The sequence below is a fragment of the Mrakia frigida genome (assembly GCF_051309035.1).
Source record: "Mrakia frigida strain ATCC 22029 unplaced genomic scaffold BDY24scaffold_36, whole genome shotgun sequence".
Classification (NCBI taxonomy): Eukaryota; Fungi; Basidiomycota; class Tremellomycetes; order Cystofilobasidiales; family Mrakiaceae; genus Mrakia; species Mrakia frigida.
The window spans coordinates 90,135-110,399 of record NW_027481245.1 but is presented as its reverse complement, the minus strand read 5'-3'; the positions used below and the strand labels follow the sequence as shown (position 1 = coordinate 110,399).

General features: G+C 54.4%; 6 protein-coding genes across 6 annotated transcripts; 2 read left to right on the top strand and 4 right to left on the bottom strand.

The window, feature by feature from the left end:
• The first annotated feature begins 288 nt into the window (after window positions 1-288).
• Window positions 289-3,247, top strand: BDY24DRAFT_187495 (uncharacterized protein). The gene is made up of 13 exons (XM_076636371.1): window positions 289-574; window positions 656-751; window positions 826-1,146; window positions 1,207-1,234; window positions 1,299-1,459; window positions 1,535-1,592; window positions 1,671-1,816; window positions 1,882-2,026; window positions 2,096-2,176; window positions 2,257-2,463; window positions 2,548-2,668; window positions 2,750-2,876; window positions 2,950-3,247. The coding sequence occupies exons 1-13, from the start codon at window positions 321-323 to the stop codon at window positions 3,038-3,040; spliced, it is 1,836 nt and encodes a 611-aa protein (XP_076493284.1). The 5' UTR covers window positions 289-320; the 3' UTR covers window positions 3,041-3,247.
• Window positions 3,248-5,551: 2,304 nt separating this feature from the next.
• BDY24DRAFT_187326 (uncharacterized protein) lies at window positions 5,552-6,392 on the bottom strand. The gene has a single exon (XM_076636370.1). It carries the CDS (start codon window positions 6,282-6,284, stop codon window positions 5,799-5,801), a length of 486 nt encoding a protein of 161 aa, XP_076493283.1. The 5' UTR covers window positions 6,285-6,392; the 3' UTR covers window positions 5,552-5,798.
• A 1,415-nt stretch (window positions 6,393-7,807) lies between these two features.
• On the bottom strand, window positions 7,808-11,001 carry BDY24DRAFT_418236 (uncharacterized protein; the record flags this gene model as incomplete). The annotated part of the gene is made up of 4 exons (XM_076643825.1): window positions 7,808-7,873; window positions 7,950-8,777; window positions 8,852-9,036; window positions 9,135-11,001. The coding sequence occupies 4 exons, from the start codon at window positions 10,999-11,001 to the stop codon at window positions 7,808-7,810; spliced, it is 2,946 nt and encodes a 981-aa protein (XP_076493282.1).
• Window positions 11,002-11,308: 307 nt separating this feature from the next.
• Window positions 11,309-12,875, top strand: BDY24DRAFT_372130 (glycosyltransferase domain-containing protein; the record flags this gene model as incomplete). Its single annotated transcript, XM_076638181.1, has 5 exons — window positions 11,309-11,578; window positions 11,649-11,715; window positions 11,814-11,866; window positions 12,014-12,163; window positions 12,240-12,875. 5 exons carry the CDS (start codon window positions 11,309-11,311, stop codon window positions 12,873-12,875), a joined length of 1,176 nt encoding a protein of 391 aa, XP_076493281.1.
• A 414-nt stretch (window positions 12,876-13,289) lies between these two features.
• BDY24DRAFT_418234 (uncharacterized protein) lies at window positions 13,290-15,033 on the bottom strand (the record flags this gene model as incomplete). Its single annotated transcript, XM_076643824.1, has 5 exons — window positions 13,290-13,835; window positions 13,908-14,018; window positions 14,056-14,145; window positions 14,212-14,622; window positions 14,695-15,033. 5 exons carry the CDS (start codon window positions 15,031-15,033, stop codon window positions 13,290-13,292), a joined length of 1,497 nt encoding a protein of 498 aa, XP_076493280.1.
• A 179-nt stretch (window positions 15,034-15,212) lies between these two features.
• Window positions 15,213-19,450, bottom strand: BDY24DRAFT_400826 (glyoxal oxidase precursor). Its single transcript, XM_076642009.1, has 15 exons — window positions 18,976-19,450; window positions 18,553-18,640; window positions 18,384-18,456; window positions 18,223-18,263; window positions 17,890-18,134; window positions 17,690-17,819; window positions 17,547-17,609; window positions 17,251-17,441; window positions 17,106-17,174; window positions 16,952-17,018; window positions 16,762-16,855; window positions 16,587-16,690; window positions 16,457-16,515; window positions 16,202-16,382; window positions 15,213-16,122 (listed from the first exon to the last, which is right to left on the bottom strand). Exons 1-15 carry the CDS (start codon window positions 19,210-19,212, stop codon window positions 15,707-15,709), a joined length of 2,058 nt encoding a protein of 685 aa, XP_076493279.1. The 5' UTR covers window positions 19,213-19,450; the 3' UTR covers window positions 15,213-15,706.
• Between the last annotated feature and the right edge of the window lie 815 nt (window positions 19,451-20,265).

The window sequence follows — 20,265 nt, the reverse complement described above, 5'->3', positions numbered from 1 at the left end:
ACAGAGCATATTACCAAATCGATCGGCTCCGTTGATGTCGATATGGTGGGACAAAAGAGGGAAGGAGAGTCGAAGGAAACCAAGCGAGACTCGACACGTTTGAGCGAGCGTCGAAGGGTCGCAGAAGCGGAGGATTTCCTTTTTGAGTTCAGTCGGAAGAAGAGGGAGAGGAGGAGGAGGAATCGAAGCTAACATGCTGAAAATCTTCTCCAGTCGAGTGGATGTTGGGAGCGAACGAAGGGCGAAAGCTGGACGAGTTTGAGCTCGAGCTCACTCCTTCTTCCTTTTCTCCCTTGACGTCCATCTCCGCCTCCGAGATAATGTCTCGAATCCCCAGCAGATCCCACAAGCCAACCACCGCTTCTATACCTACTACGGCTGCCTCCTCTGTCCCATCTCGACTCGTGCTCTCTACTCCCCCTGAGCTTCTCTCGTGGCTTGTCGACGACCTTCAATACCTCCCTCCTTCCTCCTCCTCCTCGTCTTCTTCTCTGTCCTCGTCAGGTCGAGCGGCTATAGATCCATGGGGGAGAACCAGGGATACCAAAGAGCTTAAGCTGGCGGATGTCAACAGGTCAGTCGGGCAGAAAAGAGAAAGGGCGACGAGCTCAACCAGATGTTGACCTTCCTTCCTCCTTCTCCTTCTCTCTCCCAGATTCTGCCGTGGCTCGATCCACCTCCTCCTTCACCACCTCTCTTTACATCTCTTAGGAAGACTCAAGGTTTCCCATATCAGATCGGAGATTCATCGGTACGCCTCACTTCTCCCTGCTCCTCCATCATCCTCGTCGAGCTCACCCTTCCTCTCCTCGCTTCACTCTTCAGACTTCAATCTCCCCTCACCAACTCACACCTCTCTCGACCGACCCTCCAGACCCTCTTCCCGCCAACAACTTCCTCTTACCAAATCAACCTCACTTCCTTGACCCAGCTCGCCAAACTGGACGCGAGACTGGCGAGTTTACAGTCGACCTTCGACGCGTTGTTGTCCGCCGATGAAGAACGGACAGACGAGGAAATGATCGCGTTGGAGATCAAGAGGGATGCGCTCATGCGTGCTGGGGAGAGGTGGAGAGTCAGCTTGGGAGCTATAGAGGCAGTGGGGGAGATGGTCGAGCTGGAGGGAGGAGGAGGAGAGGCAGAGAGGTGAGTTTTGCTCGAGGAAGAGGGCCTTCTCGAATGAGCTGACCAGCTTTTCTTCTGCAGGATTACTCTCTCGCTAGAAGATCAGAAGGTCAGTCTCTCGAGCTCGTCCGTTCTGCACCTCTCGCTGAGCTTGCTCTCTTCCTCGATCACAGACCGAACTCTCAACGCTCCTCCAATCCATCTCGAGTTACATCGCTTTCCCTTCAACTTACACCGAACCGTCGAACCTAACCTCTCGGATGGTTCAAGTCTCTCCCCAGGTGCTGCTGGAGACCCTGAGAAATGAGCTCGAACGGTCTTTGGAGCTGATCTCGTTCGTCGTCCCCTCTTGCCTCTCTTTCTTTGAACGACCTGCGCTGACTTGCCTCGCCCTTCGTTCCATCCACAGCGTCCAAAGTGAAGCTTTCGAGGATTCTGATGCTCAACACGCTCGAGACGCTCTCCTGGTGGGCTTCCTCCGCTTCCTCGTCTCGTTGCACTTCGTCGAACCTGACGCGTCGTTTTCCTCTTCGTTTCTCGCTCAGGAACTTCACCTCCTTCATCTCTCGCTCTCGGATGACCGCCGAGCCTCTCTCCCTGGGTCTTCAAAGAGGGTAGAGCTCAACAAGAGGCTGGACGAGAAGCTTCGGAAGGAGTTTGGGTCGAACCAAGCAGGGATGGAGAGGAGGAGGTGGGTCTTCATCCTCTTTCCTCGACGTTGTCTCGAGTTCATCTGACGTCCCCTTGGTTTTCCAGGACCGAAATCCTCGCTCAGGTCGATCTACGAGTAGCTCGTCGAGTGAAGCCCAACCTGGTACCTAAACTTTCTTCCTACGGACAGGATCTCCTCGCCAGACGAGTCGAGACGAGGGAGAAGCTCGTCGAGTTGGAGGAAGAACGGGTCAGTCTCCTTTCTCCTCTCTGCCCTGCCTCACGAATCACCTTTCTGACGTTATTTCTGTGGAACCAGTCTACTTTGTCTACCGAGATCGCCTCCCTTCAAGCAGTGTACGACTCCCTCGTCGCGTCGTCGTCTGCTCTCACACTTGAGGTTCGTCGTCCCCGTCCTTTCTCATCGTTCGCTCCCACTCTGATTCCTTTCCTCTCTTCTCTTCGCTCCGATTCCTCCAGACTCACACCTCATCTTCGGAAACCCTCCCCTCTTCCCTCCTTGCCTGCCAAACCTCCCTTGGTCAACTCGACGGAACCCTCGAGCGGGAACTGGGCGTTGTGAACGCGGAGCGTTGGGAAGAGAAGGTTGGGAGGACGCTGGGCATGGGAGGAGGAGATGAACGGAGGGAGTTTGGGAAGCTGCTAGGAGTGGGAGAGGTTGCGATGGTGAGTCTCTCTGGACAGGAGATGGAGGAGAAAGGAGGGAGATCAGAACTGACTCGCTCGTCGACGCGTTGGTATTTTTTGCAGAGCTTCAACGGCTTGGTAACGATGCTGAAGAGCTTGATCGACGACCGAACTCGTCTTGAAATTCTCTCGAAGCAGATGCTGGCTCCGCGAACTGCAGTGGAGGATCAGTCGAGGCTCTTCGGTTCGTCCTCTTGTTTCTTCGACGACGACACTTCTTTCCTCTCTTCGTCCCGCTGACCTTCCTCCCCTCGTTGTTTCGCAGACGACATCAAGACTCAAGAACAGAACTACATCGCTTCGGCTCTCCAAATCCTCGTGGACGGGCGGCGGGAAGCGGAGGAGCAGATGAGCAAGACGAAGGAGGAGTTTGAGAGGTCGAAGCGGGAGAGGTGAGTTCGACGTGACTCGTTTTTGTTTCTTTCGAGAGGAGCCGATCTGACCAGTCTTTTCTTGGTTATGTAGGGATGCCATTCTCGGAGGGCGGTTCCTGAAGAGGTCTACGAGGGAGCCGCGGGAGAGGGTGATAGGAGGGGAGGGGAGGACGAGGAGATGAGAGATACGGGATTGGGACGGACGATGTGTACTCGTTCCTTTTTTGTTCGAGCGATAAAGAGAGGACGGAGGAAGGTACGATCTATGAGAGAGGCATTGGTTCATCAACGGCAGGGCAGAAGGAGTCGCGTTCGAAAACCCGAAAGAGCGACGGGACCGCAGAAGCGAGTTGTGTTTGGTGATTTTACTGTAGACACAAGATAGAGACATTTCGCTCACTCTTCCTGTCCTATCTATATTACATCTGTTTTGTCGAACCACAACAGCAGGGACCGCTGGGCGAGGAATTAGGTGCGACAGAAATCACGACGAGCTGAGAACTCCGCTCAACGTTGTGTTTTCTTTTCGTTGCCAGGAAGCTCCTCTTCGGTCTCACTTCTACAAAACCTTCCGAATGGTCTGCTATCCCTCAACCTCGATATCTAGAGACGACAAAGCCACGCTGGGCAGCTTTTGTCCTCCCGAATGACGAGCTCCGCCACGCGGATCTTCCGTCTCGAAATTGAAACCTTGGTCGGGTGAATCACCGGCAAACAGGTTTCCCTTGTTCTTCCTTCCTTCCAACCACATCCCCCTCTCTTCCTTTCCTCTCCTTCCCCTTCAAGATGCTCTCCTCCTACCTCTTGCCCATCCTCGCTCTCGCGTCCTCAGCTGTGGCCGAACTGACGATCGTTCATCCCTCAAGCGACAGTTGGTGGGTCCAGAACGCAGATGGATCTCAGCAGCCTCTCCGCTTCCTACCTCGCTCTATCTGATCCATCGGTTCCCTTTCTCTCTCCTGATTTTTCCCTTTCCCTTTCCCTCAGCGAAACAACATGTAACGTTCCATCTCCCTTTATGATTCTTGAAAACCTCTCGCACCGCCTGGTCGCGCTTGGGCTGACCCGAGCTTTCCCTCCCCTCCCCTTCCCACCTCCAGCGTTTACACCGGTCTCGAGCCTGCCTTCTTTGCGAGCCGATCCTTCAACACCAACTCGTCTCTTGAGTGCGTTCCCCGACGACGGCGCGACGCGCTCTCCGTTTCCTGTAGATATATGACTTCGGAAGCTGATTCAAATTTCCTTTTCTCGCTCTCTGCTCTCCCTTCAGTGGTACCGGTTGGTTTGGAGTAAGCGTCGAAGGGAGCTCTCCTGCTCCCACAAACTTTACTTCGAGCGTTTCAGACGACGTCTACCTCAAGGTCGGAACGAACTGTACGCGCTCACGTCGTCTCGTCTCGTCTCTCTCCTCCCCCTCCTCCCCACAGCAACAACGAGTCCACTGAACCTTATCTCTCTCTCTCCTCTATCCACCGATCCGTCTAAACCCAGATACCATTCAGTTCTACGAGTACGCCAACCCTAGCAACATCTACGCCATTTCCGAACCCTTCGAAGTCAGACCTCAAGGAAGTGAGCTCCAGCCTCCTGTCTTTCGTCTCCTCTCCCCCACCTTGAACCAAAACACTATCCATCTTTATACCACCGTCTTTTCTCCCTCCCTCCATCCCATCCCCTCTACGCGCTAAACGAGCGAAATACTGACCTGTCCCAAAACTCGACGCGTCCGTCGCCCGTTCCTCCTTCCTCCTCCTTGCTGTTCTTCTCCCCGTAGGCGCCTACTCCCCCCCGTGAGACCCTCAACCTGACCTACCCAGCTTACAACGCCACCGAACCGATCTCGGGAATCAACGGCAGTACGTCCAACGGCGGGAGCGGGAACGGGACGTCTGACGCTCAGGGGAAGCGCGTTTGGGGAGACGGCTGGGAAGACGACGAGGGTGGGACTGGTTGCTGGGTTGGTTGGGCTTGTTTCGATGATGTAGATTCGATTAGATGAATTGAGGTTTTAGTAGAGGTGGTCAGTAGGGTTCCAGGACGAGAACGAAAGCGAACAAAGAGCGAGAGGTATCTAGAAGAGGGACGCGTCGTCGAGGACTCGAGCTAGCAGTCGAGCGAGCAGACTCGTCTCTCCTCTCCTCTCCTCTTCTCTCCTCTCGAAGAAGGGATTCATTTCCCCGTCGAAACCGAAACACATGCATGATAGTAGTCTACGAGCTTTACCGAACGAACAAAGAGTGCACCAGCAGAACCCCCGACTTTCGGGTTCCTCGAAGCTCGCCTCTCCCTTCCACCTCAACTCTCCTCTCCTCTCCCTTCCCCATCCCCCATCTCCCCCTCCTCTCACACATCACCAAACAAGAACGTAGTAAAGTCATCATTATTAGATATATATCAAAAGGAAGGGACGGTGAGGGTTACATAAAGAGCGAGACCGGATCGTAGGTCTATCTGTTACAAAGGGTCCAAAGAACGTCCAGAGAGAGAGAGAGAGCAGAAAAAAAGACGAAGAGGAGAAAGAAAGAGGTAGGTATGCAAAACGAGAAGAAGGGAGGAGATGTCAAAAGGAAGAAGGGAAGGTTGAACGAAGGGAGAGGACGACGACGCGAGTCGAACGGAAGAGTGTGGGAGACCGGTGGGTCAAGGGAGGGAGAGGGAACTAAAGAAACAACGGTGAGAAAGAGAGGGACGTGAGAGAAGGGGAAGACTAGACTAAGCAAAGTAAACAAGGGAGAGAAGGGGAGAGGAGGACGATAAAAACAAGGAACAAGTCCAAAAAACGGGATGGGTGGGGGGGCCGAGAACGCGCGATGGGACGACGAAACGAAACGAGAAAAAATGAAGGAGAGAGAGAGAGACTACTCTGCTCGAGAGAGTTCTCTACAGTTGAGGTTGAGTTCAAAGGTGGACTGCAGACCAAAAGAGGAACGAGAGTCAGTTTCAGGCGAAGGGTTGATCGGAATGCCCCTCGCTCGAACCTTCCGACCAAACGAAACGAGGGGAAAGGGCGCACACGACACTCCTCCCTGTTATATATACGAAGAAAAATATGCTCACCTTCATAGTCCTGCCCACCAACATCTTGACCTTGCCCTTCCCCGGTCCAGCCTTCATTCCGTTGATAGGGATCAACTGAGGTTTCTCGGACGGCGCCGTTGCTCCTCCTGCTGCTAACGAGGTCAACCCGAGCATAGGCCTCAAAGGCTGACTCCTAGGGAACCCTCCGCTGGATCTTCTTCGTTCGGGTGCTGGTGGACGATCGTCGTTTGTGGAGAAGGTGGTGGGTTGGTGGTAGGAAGGAGAGAAGTAGGAGGACGAGGAGGACGAGGAGGTTGGGGAGGGGAGGAGCGAAGGCGAGGAGAGAGGCGAAGGAGAGAAGGAGCAGTGGTGGTTCGTGCTGTTGGGTGGCGAAGGAGCTCGTTTCATCGTTGAGGAGGAGGAGGTGGAGATGGGAGTGAGCGTTGGGTGGTGAGGCGCTAAGAAGAAGAAGAAGGGGAGAGGTCAGATCAGTTTGAACGAGAGTGTTTTGAGCTTGAACCGAAAACAGGACGAATGAATCGAGCCAGCCAGCCAGCCAGCCAGCAGGAACGAGACCAGATCTGGCAGTAGAGAAGTTTGTTCCTCTCGCGAACAGAGCATCTATGCCATCTCCTCCCTCAGACGCATTCATCCCAAACGAAACTCGTTGGGGAGGGGACGAGCTCGAGGAAGGACGTCACACAGTCGACCTCTCTCCCATCCTCCCATCCGCCCACCCTCTCCTCCTTTCCCAAGCTCGTCATCCCACCCATCGAAGGGGAAAGAAGAACAAAAGACTCACACATTCTGAAAGGAAGAAGAATCAAGAAAGGAGCAGAAGAGGGAAGTAGTTGGTTGTTGGAGGGGAGGGGAGATCGTTTACGAACTCGAAAGCTTCAAGCTCACCGCGGGGCGACCCCTTCCCCAATGAAAGGTGAGAGTCTCCCCAACGTTTCTCTCCATCCTTCTTGCTTTGCGGTCTCTCCGCTCGGTTTTAATTACAACTGACCCCGCCTGTCAGCTCTCCTCTGCATAGCAGATTTTCCCTTTTGAGCGACTTTTGGCCTCGCTGAAGGGGTTTGTGCTGTCGAAGAGAAGAGAAAGAGAGAGAGAGGTCGACGCGTCGAGAACTTTGGACGAGTCGAGCCGAAGAGGACCCCAGACGAGAGAGAGGTGGGGAAGAGAGAGAGAAAGACTCGGGAGGAGCATCTCAAGAGCATCAGCCGAGGAGATGAATGAAATTTCGGTCGGCGGGATCGAGTCCGACGAACGACGACGGACGACGGGACGAGTCGCGAGAGGAGGCAGGGAATCGGTTTGGGATTCCGATTGCTGGGAGGATTCTGGAGGCGAAGCTGAGAAGCAGGAGATGAGGGAGAGGTGTGTATAAGAGAGATGGTGGGGAAGGTCTGAAGCGACGAGAGGAGCGAGCAAGAACGAAAGGCGAGAAAAAAAAAGGAGAATCGACGCGTCGTCTTCCTCTTCCTCTGCTCGAGAGGGAACAGCCTTCGATCTCAAAGCTCACGATAACTAGACACTCCAGATGAACACGTCCCTCGAAGGGCAAGGAAGTCAGACGAACGCGTTCCAGATCAAGGAGGTCGTCAAAGTCATGAAGGAGAAAAACAAACGAAACGAAACGAAACGATGAAAAGCAAGAGCGTGAGAAACCAAAAACGAAGGGGAAGTAAACAGTGTAGGTAGGTAGGTAGGTAGAGAAAGGAAGAAAGCTGAGGTCCGAAAAGAAAGATGGAGGAGACGCGTCCGAGCGGACGAGCGAGAAAACGACGATGAGGCGGAGAAGCAGAAGATGGGGTTGAAATGTGTGTAGTGAGGGATGGGAGAAGTATGAAGTGTTGGATGTAGGGCGAATGAGGGAGGAGATCAATGTTGGAAGGATGGCGAAGGGAGAATGAAAGATCCGCGTCGTTCTACTCGTTCCTCCCTTGCTGCTGATGCTGCTGCTCCGGCGTCGTTGTCTCCACGGGGATCGAGAACTGAAAACGAGAGGGGACCAAGGAAATCAGCACCGTCTTCCTTCCTCTCCGACATAAAAGCGAGCTGCGAACTCACAGGTGTTATAAAACTCGCCGCCGCCAGCGTTTCGCTCTTCTTCCCCATCATCGTACTCCTCCCCGCCCTCCCAGCCGCCTTCGAAACCACCATCGTCTTCTTATGCTTCAACCAACTCTTCACACCCCCGCTTCCTCCTCCAAGAACTCGATCGTCCGCATCGTCGTACCAGTCCTCCGTCGCTCCTCCTCCGACGGCAAGAGAAGAAGAGGAAGGTCCATCGTCGAGCAACCCTCCTCCACTGGGAGAGATCAGCGACGTCGACGGTGCTACGGGAGGATAGAAATCTCCTCCGGAGGAAGAAGAGGAAGAGCCTCCGGTGTACTGAGCGACGATGGTGTTGAGCCTCCTCGAAATGGCTTTCGTTTGAGGTGTGGGACTCGTGAGAGCGAGAAGGTGGTTAACGAGTTGATTGATCGTCGTAGTAGGAGGTTGACATGGAGGGATAGCGAGGAGGGTGGTGTGTTGAGCTTGAGGAGGAGGAGCGGAGTTGTATCGCTGACTGTTGATCGGTTGGAGGAGAGTGGTGTGGATGAGGTTGGACGACGTTTTGACGAGGTGGGAAGGGGAAGGGACGTAGATGGGGAGATTGGGGTTCATGGTTGTTGGATGGAAGACGGAAGATCGGAAACCGTTGTGGTGACCCGTGAGAGCGTGAGGGGAAGAGTTTGGAGAGAGAGGGCCTGATGGCTCCTCCCCGGCGTCCTCGAGCCAGAGGATGGTGGAGAACTCTCCTGTTTCGGTGGTAGATGAGGCGAAGGAGGACGAAGGAGTAGAGAGTTTGACGAATTGGACGGCGAGGTGGTAGGAGCCGGAGCCGATGATGGTCTGTATTGAGAGACGAAGAAAGATCAGCGACGCGTTCGAGCAAAACCGACAGGTGGAGGACGAAGAAGGCTCACCGTGTTGGCTTGAGTGAACAACCCCGAAAGGAGAGTTCCGTACGACGGCGCCTTGATGTAGAAGGTTCCTTGTGACTTCGGAGGAATAGCGATGCTCGGGAGAATAGGTGAAGGAGGGAGAGGGTGAAGAGTGAGGGGAGCCGCGTTCGCTTGGATCGGAGGTGAGAGAGTCGTGTGTCCCCAACCTGTATCAACCCAACAGCGTTCGAAAAGAAGAGTCAGTTTCAGAGCGAGTTGAGTCGACGGGCGTGTCGAGAGAAAAGGATCAATAGAAAGGACTTACCCAAGCCTCCCCAGTTTGACTCGATCGAAACCGAACTGGTCCCTCCTCCTACCAGCTCTTCGTTCTCGAGAATCGCACTCCCACCACTGAGCCTCCTACTAAAATCCGCCAATCTCAACCCAGCCGGAGCGCCCCTGCCCTCCCCTGCTCCCAGCAACGACGCGTCCATTCCCTCCCCGCCCACAAACGACTCCCTCCTCATCTCCTCCCTCCTCCTCCTCTGCAACTCAATCTCCTCCTCGTCCGGCTCAAGCACTACACTCCGATTTTCCTCTTCGTCCTCCAGGTCCGAGCTCAGAGCCACATCCCTCAACAGCCCGTCCTCATCCAACGCGTCCTGGTCGTTCTGCACCTGAACTCTCGGAGCGGCCTCGCTACTGCTCCCCGACGCTTCTGCGCTCGTTCCCTCCCACGTTTCTCCTCGAATCGTTGGTAAGACGGAAGCGTTGTAGAGTTCTGAAGCTCCTTTGTTGGCGTAGGCTGCTTCGACGAGGTCCGGGAGGGGAGTGTCGGAGGAAGGGTTGGCGAGGAAGAGGGAGGAGGAAGTGGTTCGACGGGTGGAGGCTGTCCGAACGTAGGGTGCGCTGGACGAAGAGGCTGGGAGGGAGACCGCTCGGGAGTAGATGGGTTGACGGCGCGAGGCTGAGGAGGTGGGAGGTGCGAAGGAGGAGGAAGGACGGGCTGAAGTCGTTGCGACGAGTCCGTTTGGAAAGGAGTAGGAGTGAGATGGTGGATGAGGATGAGGATGAGGAAGACTTTGATGTGGAGAGGTAGGAGAGGGAGGCGCGATGGGTAGGGGTCTCGAAGACTGGCGGTTTGGAGGAGATCGAGGGAAGGGCTGAGGTTGAGGAGGTGTTGGAGAGGAGGAAGCGACGGGCGAGCGAGGCGACCTCTGACCCCAAAACTCTTCTCCCACCCAGCCTGACCTCCCTCCCCTCTGTGAAGATATCCTCAAACTCTCCTCCATAGCTCTCTTGAGATCCTCCTCCTCCTTCTTCCTAGCTTCCTGGATCTCCCTTTCGTGAGCGTCGAGTTCGAGCTCAACTCCGTCCTCCCACGTTCTCGATACCGTCTCCGAGCGATGAGTGAGCTTTGAAAGCTCGAGTACTCGTTGAAGTTCTTCTTCTTCTCCTTGTTCCAGGATAGATCGAGCGGGTGTAGGCGTAGGAGGGACTGAGGAAGTTGGAGAGGAGGAGGAGGTCGACGGTCGAGGAGGAGAAGGCGGAGGAGAAGCGAGGTAGTGGTTGGTAGGAGGAAGGGGAGATCGAGAGTAGCTGGAGGACATGCTCGTTCGATTGGGTCCTATGGGAGGAGTTGGAGGAGGTGGTGGTGGTGGTGGGAGGGGAGGAGGGAAAGTCGAAGAGGAGGAGGAGGAGAAGGAGGATCGTTGAGCTTCGTTCTCCTCCGCTTCCTCCGCCGTTGCCGTTCCGTTCCTCGTTCTCGGGTCAGGAGATGTATACCTCGTCGATTCTCTATATCCGAAGCTGTAAACGCTCGCTATCCTGGAGTCTGAAGGAGACGAGCTCATCCAGTTCGAAGCGGACGAGGGCGAGGAGGACGACGGAGGAGGAGGAGGAGGAGGAGGAGACGAAGCCGAGCTGGACCGGATCCCTCCTCCTCTCGAGCCTGGATGGTGAACTCCGTATATACTTCGAGAAGGGGTTAAGGACGAAGGGGAGGAGGGTGGGACGTGTTGACCGTAGAGATAGGAGGAGGAAGAAGAAGGGGAGAGGATCGAAGGGGAGGAAGTTGACGTCGGCGTTGAAGTCGAAACGAGCGGGGGAAGGATCGGTCGAGGTCGACGACCTTGGGCCTGCGGAGAAGTTTTTCTCTGTTGATGGGGTGATTCTAGAGAAGGCGTGTACATGCACGAAGAGATCTAAGAAGAAGGAGAGATGGTGGTGGTTCATGCCGAATCAAAAGGAAAGGCGAGATGGACTGCCTCCTCCTGCCCGACATCTCCTCGCTTGCACAGGAAATTCATCCTCGCCGGAGAATCTGACGAGATAATTTGGCGTCAACTTGAGATGGCCTCGATACGATCCTCTCTCAGAGTGGGAAACAAAATAAATCATCGTGGGAGAAGGGACCAAACTGAGCAGGGAAGGGAAGGGTTTCGAGCTCACCTCGTTTTCCTTCCTTCTTTTCTCTCTCAACGACGCCCCTCTCGCAGGATGAAACACTCCTTGCGTATACCTCTTATCCTCGTTACCTTCTTCTCCTTCTCTATCCTCATCCTAATCAACGTAAAAAAAAAGCAGGACGACTCCTCCCTCGACCTCTTTCCCTCGGCTTCGACGCCCAAGCTTCATTTCCTCCTTCCAGCGACTCACAGCACTCCAGAGTTCTGCAAGACTTTGTTGACGACCCTGCTGCATGACTACGAGCCTTTAGTTATCAACTGGGGAGCCAACGCTACTGGAGTGAGGGCGAGGCAGATCAAGGTGAGCTCGGAGAAAAGGAAGGAGCGTCGAGTCGAGGTTCAGCTCACTCTGTTTTCTCGACTGTTCGTAGGTCAAAGGAGTCCACGAGTACATCAGCAAGAACGTAACGGATCCCAAAGACTTGATCTTCATGATTGGTGAGCTCGTTTGTCTTTTTCCTTCTTCTTCATCCAACTCGAGCTCACCCTCCCCTCCTCCTCACCCCCTTCCATCCATTCTTCCTCTGTCGTCTCAGATGCCTTCGACGTCTGGCTTCAGCAGCCCGCGAGCGTTCTCCTTAGTAAATACGTAAGTCACGTCTCCAAAAAGAGCACCTCTGATGTCGTCCGAGCTCTCCGCACTCTTGCGAAGTTCGACGCGTCGAAACCGCCTTCGAATCTTAGACTCAGCTCACTACTCTCTCTCTCTCTTTCTCCCTTCTTTCCACCGAAGTAGCTCTCCTACCCTGCTCGAGTCCTCATAGGAGCCGACAAAAGGTGCTGGCCACCCGGTCCCAACCCTCTCGAATGCATCGACATTCCAAACTCGACTCTCCCTTCGAACATCTACGGGGATGAGACAGATACAGGACAAGAACTTGCTACTGTACGCCTCTGTTTTTCTGTTTTCTTCTTCTTCTCCAACTCACCCTGTCTTCCCCTCATCTTCACCTATTCCCAAGGGGTACACCTTCTCTTTGAACCGCCCTCGCTACCCCAATTCCGGAACCATCCTCTCCCCTCATTCCCTCCTCCTTCCACTCTACACTTCCCTCCTAGCCCAATCACTCACTCAAGACCCAGAGACCGAGGATGATCAACAACTCTTCCTCTCCACCTACTTCAACGATCTCAACTCTCCTCGCTCCGAACCTCTCTCGACAACAAGCCCGAGGAAAGGACAGAGCTCGTTGCACCCTGATTTCGAGAGTGAACTCTTCCAAACCATGACTTTCTCCCAAAGGGATGTCGAGTTCATGCGGGCGTCGACGGGTCTTCCTTCGCACCCTTCGTTCTCCTCTGCGCTCTCCTCCCCTCCCTCGGAGCGACTGATGTTCAACCGCATCTCCGGCACACTCCCCATCGCCGTGCACTTCAACGGAGGAGAGAAGAAGCTGTTGGGGGAGTGGTGGGGTAGAATGTGGTGGGTTACAGGCGGGGAGGGCGAGAGGGAGGAAAGGAAGGCGGTGAGGGAGTGGGTGAAGAGGAAGGTGAGGAAGGGAGGGGTCACAGTTGCGAGGGATGGGAGGTGGATTAGTTGGGAGGAACTAGGGTGTGAACGCCGGGACGGGGAGGTTTGGGGAGTGATGGAGAAGTAGGGGCAGAGAGAGAGAGGGGGAGGGAGACGAGGAGGGAGACGCGTCGTTGGTTTTCGTTCGGGTTCGTTTTTCGCCTCGTTTGTTTCGGTTTGGCTTTCGTTGTGTACCTTTCGGAGACTCGTTCATGTTATTGTTTTAGACTTCTTCTCTAAGACTGATTAAGAGATACTATTGTACTGCTCTCGATGTCCTTTCGAAACAACTGAAGATCGACGAAGACTCGTCGTCCGAACTCAACTTGACGAACCGACGCGCCTCCTTTCGTTCGGACGGATATCGCTCCTGAAATCAGGTGCTCGAGCTCGCTCATTTCAATCACTGAGAAGCAAAGCACGAAAAGCAGATCGACGAAGGAATCAGCTCGACGCGTCGTTTATTCTCCTCTCGATCTTCAAATAGCAGACTCATACTCACTCAGAGCTTAGCAAAGTTCCCAGGTCCAACACTCAACCCTACATCGCCCTTCTCAGCATTCAACCTCACCCTGCCCTTCCCATTCTCGTTCATCTTGTCCTTCACCACGTTCACCTCGTTTGACACCTCAATCCCTCTCCTCCCGCCCCAATTGAGCCACCCAACGGCCCCGTTGTATCCTATATCCGCTCGAACTACGGTAGCCGATCCGTCGTTCGAGGCGAGCTCGAAGGTGCCGTTGAAGGAGGAGAGAGGAAAGAAGACTTTGATTTCTCGGCCTGACGTGGTGGACGGAGAGAGGGAGGTAGCGTCGAGGTTGATTCCGGGAGAAGAGGAGAGAGAAATGGAGGTAATGTTGGCTGAGATGTAGCCGTTGGTGGAGATGAGAGTGAGGTTGTAGGGTGCTGAGGCGGCAGGCGCGTCCTCCGGAGGGAAAGTGAAGACGGGTTGAATGGTTCCATGGGAGAGAAGAGTTCCGGAGCCGAGAGAGTAGAAGCCGATGATTCCGCTTCCGGTGAAGATGTTGAGGATACGGGTAGAGAGAGGCTTGAAGGAGGGGAGAAAGAGGTGAGTCGAAGGAAAAAGAGAGATGCGCGTCGCGTCGCGAGAGAGACTCACAAAGTCGTACTCCGTTAACATGCTGCCCGTTGCAAGACGGACGTCCAGGCTGTCAAAGGTGTAATTTCGTAGATCCCGGAAGGTGGTTCCTCCAGCTGCTGTTGAAGAAACCTCAAGTCGTCGAGCGTAGAATCGAGAAGATCGTCACGTTGAAAAGCATGGACGAGTCGAGCCAGAGATCTGGAAGAGCAGCGACGGTGAACAAGTCTCCATCTCTAAAGGTATCGTTTCCCACAGTCTGAGAAAGTTATCAAGCAGTGGGAGTCAGCGAACGAAGCAGGATCGGCGCTTGTCGTCAACTCACCTCCAACGCCAATCCGACGGCACCATCTCCCTGAGAACTATCCAGCTTGAACCCGTACGACCCTCCCACCGTCCTAGACAGCTGATCCATTCCCCACTGAGCCCTCTCCTCTTGAGTTTCTCCAGGAGAGACCTTCCAAAACGAAGAGACTTGAGCCGTCCAGTCCGTTGAATTTTCGGGGGAGGACGCGAATATGATGTCCGTTGAGCGATTCCCGAAGACCTTAACGAAGTAGGAGGAGGAGGAAATGGCAGTGGGGAGTTGGAGGAGTTGGGAGGAAGAGGTGAGGACGGTTGCATTAGAGGTTGGCGTGCTAGACTCGGCGAAGAAGCGTCGGTTGGAGATGGTCGGCGCTGAGAACTCGAAGGGAGTGAGGAGATCGCCGTCCTTTTCGACGAGGGAGGTGAAAATCTGGCGTTGAGAGAGGATGTAGGGAAAAGTCAGCCGGGGAGCCAAGTGAGCAAGAATAAACAGCGAACGAACCTCTGGCTCGACCATGTTTCTCGCGGCACTCAAATCAGCTGGGTTCGCCTTCCTCTCCTGAGCTCGATGGACACCGTACCAGATCATCGAAGCTACTAGAGCAACGAGAGCCAGCACCACCATCCCCAACACGATCTTCGCCTTCTTTGGAAACCTCCAGAACTGCCACCAACGAGTAGGACGAGATCCGAGAGCTGAAGCTTCGACGGCAGCAGGATCCGAAGACGCTCGACCTCTCGGCTCGGTTTCGTCGTCCTCCTCCTTGTGTCGATTGTACGCTGGGATAGACTCTTCGGTTGGATGGTCGAGGGGTAGAGGTGGGGGTAGTGTGGAAGTCATGGCTTCAGGAAGGAAGGAGGTGGAATGATGGTTAGCGGCGAAAAGGAAACAGATCGTTTGGTTCGTTCGCCCAGCGATTTCGAGGTGTGTCACCTTCAACATGTAAGATCTCCGCTCTTTTTAGTCTTTAATCTACCTCGATGACGAGGGAGGTCGTGGTACAGGTTTTCAAAGCCGACGGGGGATGGAAAGATCAGGAGCAACCGAAGGTTGAAAGACGACGACGATGGCTTAAATCGAGCTTAACATCTCCAAAGCTCTAACCAGCTCTCTCCTAGAATAGAGTCGTAGATAAAAAGAAGAAGAAAAGCGAAAAGATCATGAGATGAGAGTCTAAAGATCGATCGCAGGTAAGGGAGAGCAGAGCAAAGAAAAGATGCGAGGAGAGATGCAAAAGCGATGGGAGATGACGAGAAGAAGAAGAGATCTAGCAAGCTAGTCCGTCGAACGAGGATGTATGTGCGTAAGTAACGAAGGGAACTAGTAGAGAGCGAGGTTAAAGGGAGGGGAGGCGAAGGTCCGTGAGTGAGGGAGAAAAGGAGAGCAGAAGCAAGATAAACACAAGGAGGCGAAGGAGGGGCAGAGGAGAAAGGAAAGGGGCGAGAGACTATAGATATAATGGCAATGGTGCGAGATCACACGAGCGGGATTGAGAAAAGAGAAGAGGAACTTCTTAGAGCGAGACGAACGCCAACAGCGACGCGACTCCGAGAACCGCCAACGCTCCTCCTCCACTGCCTCCCAATCTCTTCTCCGCCCCTGAGCTCGATCCACTCGAGTTTGATCCAGTCTCCGTAGAGCCCGAAGCAGCTTGGGTCGTCGTTGAAGGATCGTCCGTCGAGCTCAGCGACTGGGGCATCGAAGAGACGGGGAGAGAAGCGGCGGCTGAGGTGGGTTGAGTTTCAATAGCTCCTGATCCGATGTTGATCCACTGAGCTTGCGATGGCACACCGTTGACGACGACGAAGAGGAGAGCGGGTCCAGGGACGATGATAGCGGCGTTGGGAGGGAGTTGGGAAACGTGGAAGACTGCTGATCCATCCGCGGCAGCGGTGAAAGTCATGTCGAGTTCGACGTGTCGCATTCCCACTGGGAAAGGCAGAACGCGAAGAGAAGTCGTCAGCTTCAAGGGAGTGAGGAGAAGGCAAGTTGGATGAGCAGGACGAACTGTTCATCGCGTGAGTTGAGAACCCAGTTCGAGAGACGACGAAGGTGGTCGAGTTGATGTACGAGGATTGGGAGAAAGCAGCAGCGGGAAGAGAGACGTTGAAGTAGTCTCCTCCGTACGTGAGGCTACTGGGAAGACCAGTAGGCTCGGGTCGGACCTCGTCGTAGTAATCGGGGTAGAACTAAGGAAGAAAAGGGGAGAAGAGTTCAGCTCGTTTCGGGACGACCCAGCCGGCGAAGCAAGAGGGAGACTCACGTGCTCGACTTGATACTGAGTGACGTAGGTAATGGTAGGATCGATTGTCTTATCCACATCTGTTGCGAAGAGCGAAGAGTCAGCACGACGTCGACTGGGCGGGGAGAGAGAGAACGAGCGAAAGGCTCACAATCAGGGTTCGGGTTGCTTCCCGAAACCAAAATCGAACCATCCATGAGGAGTGTAGCAGAGCTATGGTAGAGCCTGTCAACGGTCGAGACTCCAGCCTTGGTCCTGAAGAGAAGAAAGAAAGACGAAGCGTCAGAGAAGGACGAACGAAATGATCGATTCTCAACGAGACTCACCATTTGGATCCTGCAGGCTGCTTGTAGTCGAAGTACCAGGACTGATGAAGAGGCTGATCGGCGTAAGATCGTCCGACGGCCCAAGTCTCGTTTCCTGAAGGAGAACGAAGGAGGATCGAGGCGGACGAAGAAAGGGAAGAGCGACGGTCAGCTCGGCCAACACCACGTAGAGAAGAAAGACGAGACGAACCGTAGCCAGCAGTTCCAAGAGCCGCTCCGTTTCCCATCCACATTCGACCATCGGGAAGGATGATGAACTGCGAAGAGGAAGAAAACAAACGACGGACGAGACGCGTCAATTCTCGTTTGCTCGAGCGATGACGCAGAACGGAAGTCCGACTTACCTGTCCCATCGTACGCCCAGTGTCGAGGCTATCTTCCTCCTCCCACTCGACAGAGACATCAGGACTCATCTGAAAGGGAGAGAAAATAAAAAGAGTCCGAGTCAGTCGAGCCCTCGTCCGCCGTCGTTTCGCAAGAAGAACTCACCTTGACGCAAGTCTTATCAGCAGCGTAACCAGCGATGTTCCAGTTGGTGACCCACTGGTCGGCCAGCAGGTCTGTTCCTCCACAGAAGACGATCGTAGCGGTGTAGTTGTTGGCAGGCGTCAGAGGTAGCATAGCGGTCGCGCCTGATGCAGGATAGGTTCGAACGGCGCTGGGGATGTCGTCGAGGGCGTCTGTATCGAAAAAGAAGCAGAGAAGGAGATGCGCAGGGCTAGTGAGCAAGAAGACGACACTGAGGAGGAGAAAAGTCGACGACGAAAGCACGGAACAGAACGAACATTCGACTCCATTCTTGTAGTCGAAGATCTCCGTAGCCCAGTTGGTTTGAATGAAGAGCATTCCTGAAGAAGGGAAGACCAGACGAAGAGTCAGAAAAGAAGAGGAAAGGGGATGAAGCAGAGGAAGCGTCGACGCGACTCACCGCTGGGGAGCAACCAAGTCAGAGCGAAGAGGTTCGCAGGCAGGGAGTTCTGCAAGATGTTCATCGTCACAGGAGCTCCTTTACTCGGGAAGAACTCGTAGGTCGGGTTGTTCTCGTCGGCGGTGTTGACCTGAGAGTTAAAGAAACGAGCGAGTCAGCCTCGAAACGAAACGAAACGAAAACACCAGATAATATCTCACGTAGCCCCCCCATTCGCAGCCTCCTATGATGATAGCAGATCCATCCTCCAGAGTCTCCAGGGTAGGATACCATCTCCGAGTCGTCATGTAGAGAGCAGGGAAGTCGCCCCACTGGCAAGTGTCGTCGTCCTCGCACGGATCGAGGAATCGAATGGCCTTTCCTCCGTCGTAGTCGTCGTAAGGAGCTCCTCCGGTTTGAGAAGCAGCTGTTTCTCCTCCCCAGGTGATTCCTTGGTTGCCTCCGACTGGGAGAACGAAGAATGAGAACCAAAGAAGGAAAGTCAGCGACGCGAAAGAAGAAGCGGCGAACGAGAATCGAAGAAGAGAACGAACCGTTGAGCCAGGTTCCATTCCCTAGTACGGTTCCTCCAGCACTGATTCAAGAAGACGAGCAGGGCACGAGAGAGTTAGCTGGCCGAGGAAATGAAAGAGGGACGAAGAGCCATGCGTCGCGAGAAAGGGAGGAGGAGGAGGGAAAACTCAGTCAAGCTCACCAGAAACTATTCGAGACAATATCCATCGCTCGAGCTGTGTTGGTATCGAGAGCATATTCGCTACCCCAGGCAGCTGAAAGAGATACGAAGAAAGGGTCAGCGAAGGTTGGAAGATGGCCGAGGTGGGCTGAAGGGAGGAGTTGAGTTGAGCTCGGAGAAGAGAACGAACCATGCTCTCCCTGAGCTCCGGTGACCCTCATAGGGTTGTTCTCCGTCTTGTCGATAACGTAGACCTTGTTGGGAGCACCGAGGAAGAGCTGAATCACGTAGGAAGAAAGAGTCAGCGATTGAAAGAAAGAAGAGAAGGAACCGGGGGCTGCACAACACCTCGTTCGATGAGCTGAGTTGAGCTCCCTGACGAGCTGACAATCTGAAGCAGCTCGGAGGATCTGAGACCATCTCGAGGAAGGTTTTCTTCGAGGGCTCGAGATGAGGTCCTAGCTCATCTCTGGTCGAGAAGGCTCAAGCACCCAGTGCCAGCTGCGAGAAAGCAACAACCCCTTCTTCACTTCGCGCTCGCTCGACCCCTCTGCTCTCCCAAAATACGATGGCCCTCCCTCTCTCCCTCTGGTACATAGACGGCGAGACTCACCTGCTGAGCTGATACTCCCGAGTTCCCTACAATCTCAAACGTTCCAGCCTTGGCATCCGCCGCCTCGACTTGACTCGCCAAAGAGACGGCCAGGGAGGCTCCGATAGCGAGCTTCTGAAGAAGAGAGCGAGGGGAGGAAGAAGAAGGTTTCGTCCGTTTCGATCTTGTACGGGATGGGGAAGGGGAAGAGGATTTAGAGCAGGAGTACGAGGGCGAGGAAGGGGAGGACGAGAGCATGATCAACGGGAGAAGGGGAAGGAAGGAGGGAGGAAGCGAGTCGAGTTGATTCCTTTGCGAGTCGTCCGTTATATATAGACGACGTTGGCGACCGATTGCGAGACTTGATGAGAAGGAGGAGAAGGGAAGGGAGAGCCGAGAGTGAACTTGAAAGACAGGCGAAGGTGAGCGTTGAAGGAGAAGGAGAAGGAGGAGAGAGGGAAGAGAAAAGGAGGACGGGGGTGCTTCAAGTCGATCGAGAGGCGGCGAGTCTCCAAATAGATCCTCTCCTTCGGCAGTCGAAAAAATCGTATAACCCTTCAAAAAATTGGTTACAGCGAGTCACCAAGTATATTTAAAAGAGGGAGAGTTGTCCGAAACAGAGGTGACAACAACAGGAGGAGAAAGAGGGAGAGGGCGAAGGGACGACGACGCGTTCGAACAGCAACCTCCTAGAGATCGCTGCTTCGGTTCTCCAGCTGCTTCCTTGCTCGCAGGTTCTCGAGGTGACGGAAAAGTTGCTGGTGGGGCCGAGTGACCCATGGTGGACGTAGAAGTCTGGAAGCAGCCATGATCCGTCGACGAGCGACGCGTCGTTGGGCTTTGATCTCCCTGCCTCTCAGCCGTTGAGCGAGTTCTATTGTGAAGACTCTTTCAGAGAGTAAGAGTCTCTCTTCTGAGCTTCAAACGAAGTCATTGAGGGACAGTTGTGTATCAGAGCGAGAGAATCGACAGCGTTGGCAAGGCGACGGAAGAGAAGGAAGCTCAGAAACGAGCTCGCACACTCTCTCCCTCCCTTCGATCCCACCAACTCCCTCCTCATTCTTCGCCTTCCCATCTGTTGCCAGTCGAACCTTCCCCCTATCCCTCACGTCCAACATCCCGTCCAGCTCCAACTACGCACGCTTCAAAGCTCGCCCGCCGCTACTTCGTCTCACCTCCTCCTCCTCCCCTCCTCCGAGCCTCCCCCCCTTCCTCTGTCGGCCACACCAAGAGACGGCTCCCTCGTCAACGCCATTCAACAGGCAGCGTGCTGGAACGCTTTCGATCTACATCGCTTTAGCTCCCGTTCCA

Excerpts from the sequence above, each read along its gene's own strand:
- BDY24DRAFT_187495 (XM_076636371.1), top strand. The coding sequence starts at position 321 with ATGTCTCGAATCCCCAGCAGATCCCACAAGCCAACCACCGCTTCTATA. Across the intron at positions 1,235-1,298 it reads TCTCGCTAGAAGATCAGAAG|ACCGAACTCTCAACGCTCCT; the intron begins GTCAGTCTCTCG and ends CCTCGATCACAG. Across the intron at positions 1,817-1,881 it reads GCAGGGATGGAGAGGAGGAG|GACCGAAATCCTCGCTCAGG; the intron begins GTGGGTCTTCAT and ends TTGGTTTTCCAG.
- BDY24DRAFT_187326 (XM_076636370.1), bottom strand. The coding sequence starts at position 6,284 with ATGAAACGAGCTCCTTCGCCACCCAACAGCACGAACCACCACTGCTCC.
- BDY24DRAFT_400826 (XM_076642009.1), bottom strand. The coding sequence starts at position 19,212 with ATGCTCTCGTCCTCCCCTTCCTCGCCCTCGTACTCCTGCTCTAAATCC. Across the intron at positions 16,383-16,456 it reads CTCAGTATCAAGTCGAGCAC|TTCTACCCCGATTACTACGA; the intron begins GTGAGTCTCCCT and ends TTTCTTCCTTAG. Across the intron at positions 16,123-16,201 it reads CTCAACTCACGCGATGAACA|TGGGAATGCGACACGTCGAA; the intron begins GTTCGTCCTGCT and ends TGCCTTTCCCAG.